Here is an 8395-nt window from a genome sequence, read left to right as displayed (position 1 = left end):
ACTCCCCGGCCACCGGTCCTCAGACTTTCTCCTGTGGCCCTGGCCACCACACCCCCAAGCAAGCCACAAGGCTCGTTCCTTAAGATTGTAAATTACTATATCCTTTGGTTAGCCGTGTAACGTACTCGTTCAGAAATAAGTGCCCATTATCATCATTTCTTGTCATCTTTATTGCTATAATTTTCAGAGTGGGTTTAGACAAAAATCAGTGTGAGTCAAACTGCCCTTCCTTCCTTCCTTCCTTCCTTCCTTCCTTCCTTCCTTCCTTCCTTCCTTCCTTCCTTCCTTCCTTCCTTCCTTCCTTCTTCCCTTCGGGCTGTTCCTTCTCTCTCACCATCCTCTGATCATATTCTTGGCTCCTTTCCTTTTGCTACAATAGACCTCATCCCCACCTGGCCGTAGTTTGGTGGGCTCTCTTCCGGTCTCTGCGTGGATAGGATTTATTCTTCGTCACTGGTTATCCATTACATATTTAAAAGAAATCTAAAGTGATTTAAAAAAGCATTCCAAAGAAGAAGCCAGGGCCATAGCCATGGACCTGACATTTGTCTGTCTTTTAGCCAACAGGAGCCTGGTGGCATTCAGCGTTCCGGTCCCTCAGTCGTGCCACTGTCTTATGTCACACTGCCACATTTTCCTAGACGACGTGAGCTCACAGTCTATTCTGGCTCCTTCCGGTTGAGATCGGCACCATCTCTCAAGTGGTTCAAGTGTTCCCGGACATCCTATGAGCTTCTTGTGAACCACTTCGCTCCTCGATGGGAATTACAGGAACCTCTGATTATATTTTCATACTTGTTTGGCTTCACATTTTTATTCTGAGGTACTTTAATCCTAGTGTGGAAATAAGCAAAGTTTCTCCAAACAGGAGCTGCAAAAAGCATTCAGGATGTGATTGGTAGCTCTTCTTTGGTAGCTGCAGATGGAGAGTGACGGAGCTTGTTAGCAGACAGGAAAGAGGCCTCAGGCCTGCCCTAACCAGAGGCTGTCGACGTGGGAGCAGCGCTACACAGCTGAGCACACCCGGACAGCAAGGAAGGAGCCAGTTCTCCTGGTTCTCCAGAGACATGTCACCCCCAAGTGAGCATGAAGCAGCCAGATATCATGACGACCCTATTCTTGCCTTCCCCTCTTTTTAATTTTTTTGGGTTTTGTTTGTTTTTTGTTTTTTTTTTTGTTTTTGTTGTTGTTTTGATTTGGTATTTTTCGAGACAGGGTTTCTCTGTGTAGTCCTGGAACTCACTCTGTAGACCAGGCTGGCCTCGAACTCAGAAATCCGCCTGCCTCTGCCTCCCAGAGTGCTGGGATTACAGGCGTGCGCCGCCACCGCCCGGCTTACTTTTTTCTTTTTTAATTAAACGGAAACTCGGGAATGTTAGGATTCTGCCTAAGCTCCACCCCTCAGTTACCTGGCAACAGCCAGGTAGGCCTGGCCTACCATAAAGAGGGCTGCTCAGCCCCTCCCCGCTCGCTTACTCTCTTATTCTCTCACTCTCAGCTTCTCTCTTGCCCCCTCTTGGGTTCTCCCTCCCCCTCTCTCCACGTGGTCATGGCCGGCCTCTGCTTCTCTACTCTCTCCCTCTCTTTGCCTTTTGCTGCCTCTACCACCCCCTTACTTCCCCTCCCATGCCTTGAATAAACTCTATTCTGTACAATACCAGTGTGTGTCTGGTCCCTCAGGGGGAAGGGCTGCCTCGGCTTGGACCCGCTGAGGCACCCCCTTCCCCCACACCTCCCCAGAACATATTCTCACACCTCTTTCTCTTTGTATGATCACAACAGCCTGCGTGGTTAAGAATGGACATTTCCCTCCCCTACTTGGACCTCAGTTATAGCTGGAGAGGCCGTTGGTCACTGGTCGAGTCTCCATCTTCTAGAGCTCAGGGTTTATTTTTAATGAGTTGTTGTGTGGCTTCCAGCCTAGGTGCCAGAGACAGGACTGTGGGTCCCTTTACGTCTGACTTGGGGATTGTAGGTGGGCTTCCAGAACGGGTCACTGTAGGTAATAGTTTATTTCCTGAGGCCGGTTGTTGTAAAGCCTTGGATGCAAGAGAAACACCAGGCAGATTGTCCTCAAGCATACACGCTTCATTTGATCCAGACAGAGTGGTGGGCTACAAAGGAAAAGGCCTCAAGCCACCCGACCCCCACCCCCAGAGAGTAAAGGTACCCTTTTAGGTCTTTCATCAGGGAGGAGGGTCCTACACTGTGAGGAAGAAGCTTTGTTGATGTGATAACTTAGAAGATATGGGGGATGGGGGAGTTAAGGAGCTCAGAATGCTTAGCCGACTGTGTCACACAGAATGTGCCATCGGGAGCTTTGACAGCGCAGGATCTGGCTGCCTCAGGAGCTTGTGTCTTAGGTAAGGTCCTCGTAGCCATGATGCATGTCTTATAGTTCTGTTGCTACGAAGAGACACCATGACCAAGGCGTCTTAAAGAAGGAAACACTTCACTGGCGGATGCTTACTATTTCAGAGGGTTGGTCCATGAACGTTAGGGTGAGGAGCTTGGCAGCCGGCCATGAGGCACAATGCTGGAGCACGGAGAGCTCACAGCTGATCTGCGACAGGCAGAAACAGCAGGCCATGACACACTTCCTACAACAAGGCCACGCCTCCTAATCCTTCCTAAACAGGTCACCAACCGGGGACCAACCATTCAAACATATGGGCCTATGGGGGCCATTCTCACCCAAAGCACCACAATAAAACACCATGACCAACAGCAACTTGGGGAGGAAAGGGTTTATATTTCATCCTAAAGCTTGTAATCTATCATTCGAGAAAGGGACAGGAACTCAAGACCTGAGTCTCAGGAGCACCTGAGACTGGAGCTGAGGCAGAGGCAGTGGAGGGCGCAGCTTCCTGCCCTGTTTCACATGGCTTGCTCAGTCTGTTTTTTGTAACACCCAGGACCATCTGCGCAGGAGTGGTACTCTAACAGGGTAAGGCAGCCGCAGTGCCTCCATCTTGTATTCTTGTCGAGGCTATTTTGGGTTTAACTAGAGTTTGATCGCCTTGATGGAGAATCTCATGCTCTAGTCTAGGAACTGGAGGGCAAGAGCTTCGGTCAAGTCTTGCTTCTGTGAAGCTCCCCATCACTGCCCCCTGCTGGCTGCCAAGCAAGATGCCAGGACTGCCTTAAAACCCTGTGTTGCGTAGTACAGTCCAGGCAACTGGAATAAAGAGTTTCAAATGGCTACGGACATTGAGTGTTCACCTCGGATAGGCTCCGTGTAACAGGAACAACCGTAGTGAGCTGGGCGCTGCCACATCGATCATCAAAGCAGAAAGCGCACAGCACAGGCTTTTCACAGGCCAATCAGACGAAGGTGTTTTTTTTCCCAGCTGAGGTTTCCCTCTTCCCAAATGACTGTAGCTTGTGTCAAGCTGACTTAAAACTGTCACAGTTTGGTTAAAATTTTTAAGGGGATCTAGATTTTTCTTATTCCTCCTCTCTCACACAAAACACAATAATTATAGCTGCCAAAGAGAAATATCAAGGCAATACCAATGTTATTGGGATCTTCCAGGGGCTGCGACCTACGCAGCCTTACCACAAAGATACTACATAATATTTTTTTTGAGATTTTATTTTTATTTGTGTGTGTTAAGATTTGTTTATTTATGTATTTATTTAATGAGAATACCTGCTTCTTTCCATGTTCACCCTGCACATGTAGGTACAAGATCTCTCACTGAGTTGGAAGCTCACCATTTTCACTAGGCTAGCAGGCCAGTGAAGTCTTGGGATTTCTCTCTCCCCTTCCAATGCTGGGGTTGAGGTTCTCACAGGAGTGCTGGCCTTTGACATAGGTACACTTGGGATTTGAACTCAGATCCTCACAGTTGCATAGCAAGTGCTTTAACCCACTGAATCATCTTCCCTGCCCCTAATATTATTTATTATCAATTATTATTAAATCACCATCACCATCATCATTCATGGGGTCTCATAGATCTCAGACTGTAGGTGAAAACATCCCTGAGCTTCTGATCCCTTCTAAGTAGCAGTGTCACAGAAACACTGATCACCACATCTGCTTTACAAAGTGACAGGGCTCAAACCCAGAACTTCACATACGCTAGCCAAGCAATCTATCCACTGAGCTACATTCCCAGGCCTCCTTTGGATATTTTTTCTAATATTATTGGTTTGCATAAATAATTGAAAACTTTATTGAAAGTGTAACTGATTTTTTAACCTTTGAATAGAGAATGTACACAGATATTCCTAAATACTGAATTGGGATTATTTTAACAGATTTTCCCAGATACATGCACACATGCTCCAACACTTCAGGGGTTATGGTGGGGTGGGAGGTGAAATGGAAATCTGTATGAGCTGGGCTGGAGAGATGACTCCACGGTCAAGAGGACTTGCTGCTCCCCAAGAATCCGAGACTGGCTCCCAGTGCCCACGATGCCCTCTCTGTGCACCTTCACTCAGGAGGTCTTTATCAGCTTCATTGTCTCTGCCAGTTAAAGAACAAAGGGGCAGGAAAATCCTCTGAAGTGGAACAGGTGGCAACAGAGAAATCTCAAACTCCAAAAATGGGAGCAGACAGATTCAGCAGTTGAAGAAAGACATTTGCGAGGAGGGGTAAGAACACACACACACACACACACACACACATACACACACACACACTGCAGACACACAGAGGAAAAGACCCACTGTAAAGGGGCAGGAGTGTGGGGTGCACTAAGGAAGCCAAAAACCCAGTCTCTTCTCCATGGCTGGAGGTTGGAAATCTCTGGAGAGTTTCTCTCCTGTCTTAGGGTTCTATTGCTGCGAAGGGGCAGCTTGACCAAAGGCAACTCTTATAAAGGCAAACATTTAATTGGAGCATGCTAACTGTCTCAGAGGTTCAGTGCATTATCATCATGGTGGGAAGCATGGCAGCCGCAATGCAGACACAGTGCTGAGAGCTTTACATATTGATCCACAGGCAGCAGAAGGAGACTGTGTGTGTCACACCGGGCCCAGCTTGAGCACAGAAAACCTCAAAGCCCGTCCTCTAGTGACACACTTCCTTCAATGAGACCACACCTACTCCAACAAGGCCACACCTCCTAATAGTGCCACTCCCTATGAGCCAAGTATCCACACACATGAATCTATGGGGGGCACTACACTCCCCTAATTTAGGGGAGATCAGTTTGAAGAAAGTTGATTGACCTCCAGGCCGTTGTTTTGTTTATTTTTTGGTTTTTCCGAACAGGGTTTCTCTGTATAGTCCTGGCTGTCCTGGAATTCACGCTGTAGATGAGGCTGGCTTTGAACTCAGAAATCTGTCTGCTTCTGCTCCCAAAGTGCTGGGATTAAAGGCATGTGCCACCACTTCCTGTGACCAGGCCTTTGTTTTAAACTGCCAGGTTTTTGTAATAGATCAGGAGGATAAGAAAAAGGGTAAGCTGGCCATGTTGGAAGTCGGCCACCTTTGTTGCCTAGCGGTGGCCCCTATCCCTGCCCACCTACCAGAGAATATCTGCCTTACTCCTAGTCTCTCGTGGGCATACCCCATGTCCCCCATATAGGCACGTAATTAATAGAAAATTGAAAATAGTATGACTTGTCATTACGAGGCATAAGGTGGAGTCAACTCATTCTGCCTGAAAGAGGAATGTAGGCTTGGTCTCCTTGAAGCTCCTCACGATGAAGGAAAAGCTGGCAGTGGAGATGTGTGCGCCCGAGACTGAGTCCCCTCACTTTCAACGGACTGTCTTCTTTCTCAAACTGTCCCCAAGCAAAGACTGTTCTAAAAGCCTCGCGACCGCCTTTCCGAACATCTCTTTCAAAGCTTCCTTGACTTGATTGTTGCGCAAGGCATAGATAAATGGATTCAGCAGAGGGGTCACAAACGTTGTTATCACGGTTACTGACCAGTTCGTATCCACAGAGCCACTCTGGGATGGCCTTACATAGAGGAAAATGGCGCTCCCGTAGAAGAGGGTTACCACCATCAAGTGGGAGGTGCACGTGGAGAAAGCCTTCTGCCGACCCGAAGCGGAGGGGATGCGCAGGACGGCCAGGACTATGTGGCCATAGGACGCAGCAGTAACGGCGAGAGAGGATACGATGACAAGAAAGGCCAGGATAAAGTCTGCCTCCTCCAGTGTCGTGGTGTTGGTGCATGCCAGATGCAGCAAGGGTCCGCTGTCACAGAAGAAGTGCCGCACCACAGCACCTGGTTTGCAGAAAGGAAGCAAGGCCACAGCCACCGTGGGGCCAAGCACAGGGAGGAGACCCCCCACCCAGCAGGCCAAGGCCACCTGAAAACACACGGCTCCGTTCATGAGCAAGGGGTAGCGCAGAGGACGGCAGATGGCCAGGTAGCGATCCACAGACATGACGGCCAACAGTAGGAACTCGGAGGCCCCCAAAAAGAAGTAAAAGTAGAACTGTGTGATACAGGCAGCGAAGGAAATGGTGTGCCGCCTCGACAGGAAATTGCTCAGCATCTTCGGAATGATGACAGACGTGATTAGAATCTCTAGGCAGGACAAGTTAGCCAGGAAGAAATACATGGGCGTCTGCAGGCGATGATCCGCTCCCACCACCCCCACAATCAACATGTTGCCCGTGAGAGTCAACAGGTAAATGAAAAGGAACGTGGAGAACACTTCCGCTCCTGTGCTGTTGAGATTCGGGAAGCCCGCCAGGACAAACTCCGTAGTGCCATCACTCTGGTTCCCGCGCGGAGCCATGGTTATCTTCCCCAGCTGTAAGACAAGGTGAATGTGGTCGTGATGAAAAGATGTTCTGTCACCCATCCTGAAACTCAAGGTCACTATCTGCTTACAGAGAAATTCCCTGAAAGGGTAGCTAAGTCTTAGGGAAACGTCAGGAGCCTGTATCTTCAACTATCTCATGCTCAAATCTTGACTGATGGTTCTTCATTACGATGAGAGAAATATCTGTGAACATCTGAATTGGGTGAAAATATGAAAATAAGATTTTGTGAAGAAACAGAGCTCCTGCTTAGAATTCTTGCATCTCTTGGCACACTGGGCAGGTACACTCTGCTTCTTAGTTACAAATTTCGGTTAGGAACAAGAGAAATAGCAGGACAAAGGATTCAATAGTTTCCTATGCCAGCCTAAGGAAGGGGCCCAGAAAATCAGGACGAAAGTCAAAGTCCAGGCTTGGTTTACTCCTCTGTTTGGAAGCTGATCAAGGGTTGGAGTCCTTGCTTGCATTTCAATTAGCCAGCTAAACAATTGGCCGTACAGACGGGGCTTTTTATACACCAATTCTCCATTTTTATGGAGAATTTTCACAATAAACCGAGAGCCACAAACTGCTCGCACTTCTGATGTAACTGTAGTACAGAAAAAGAGACTATAGCAGGAAGCCATGATGATCCGTTCTCTTAGTCTGTTGTATTCAAGCTAAGTGCCCTGGCTGATGTTAATGTGAGCTCCTGAGGCCTTTTCCAATTTGTGACATTCTCCCTTCTAAGACACAGTCTTAAACCTTTACAAAAGGTTTTTACACAGCCTTTACAAAAACAGGTTTTACACAGCCTTTACAAAAAGGTTTTACACAGCCTTTACAAAAACAGGCTCCACTAGACTGTCAGAAACGGAATTGAAAATTCCTACTGTAATTAATTAATTAAACTGGAAATGAAGTTGATTCAAGTCCTTCCAGTCCCACAAACTTTAAAAACAATAGTCAAATTGATGGTTTTCTAAAGTGCTGTCTCTTAAGAGTCTTCACTAAAAGATAGGGAAAACACAAACTAAAGATATGGAAAAAACTAACGAAAGACTCTCAGTAGCAAAACATCAGGATTGATTTTCAGAGCATTGATCGTTCTCTAGCGGTACTATTCTGACCACACCCCAATGTTCAGTGACATTTTAGGACCACTGTCCCATCCCCAGCAGATGTTAGACTCCTACTCTCTCTGCTCTGGTCCCTGTTCTCACCTCCGGATCTTAGAAGTGGGAGAGGGAAGCACGTGCCCCTTCCATCTAGGATATGGAACCTTTTGTGGTTATGCACCTTAGGGGCTCATCGCCGGCGCTCCTCCCTCCAGCACCTACAGAAATCACACCACGCAGGTCAGGACTACAGTTTTAGCTCGACTCTCGCTATGCGCCGCATTCTGTATTCAGCGATTCAAAGACAGGTCACGTTGCTGGATCACTGTCCAATGCCTAACGACAAAACAGAAAAACAAAACAGAAAAATTTGGGTTTGTGACCAGTAGCGAAGAAATGCTACTGATAGGGACAGCATGCCAAGAAGAATGTGAAACATGAGCCTATAGAAGGTAAGTAGTGGCCTAAAATACAGGCTCTGGAGTGAGCTGCGGAAGCAAAGCACTCCACCTAAGAACAGAAAGGATGTAGTGTAATGAGAGGGCACCCGGTACCTCAAA

At 47.6% G+C, this 8395-nt stretch overlaps 1 protein-coding gene across 1 annotated transcript; it reads right to left on the bottom strand.

Moving 5' to 3' along the window:
• Positions 1-5154: 5154 nt before the first annotated feature.
• Positions 5155-6713, bottom strand: LOC127691057 (olfactory receptor 6S1). Its single transcript, XM_052190658.1, has one exon. The coding sequence runs from the start codon at positions 6711-6713 to the stop codon at positions 5718-5720; it is 996 nt and encodes a 331-aa protein (XP_052046618.1). The 3' UTR covers positions 5155-5717.
• Between the last annotated feature and the right edge of the window lie 1682 nt (positions 6714-8395).

The sequence above is a fragment of the Apodemus sylvaticus genome, chromosome 8 (genome assembly GCF_947179515.1).
Source record: "Apodemus sylvaticus chromosome 8, mApoSyl1.1, whole genome shotgun sequence".
NCBI lineage: Eukaryota > Metazoa > Chordata > Mammalia > Rodentia > Muridae > Apodemus > Apodemus sylvaticus.
Note: the sequence above shows the minus strand (reverse complement) of the source record. Positions and strands in the feature narration are given on the sequence as shown.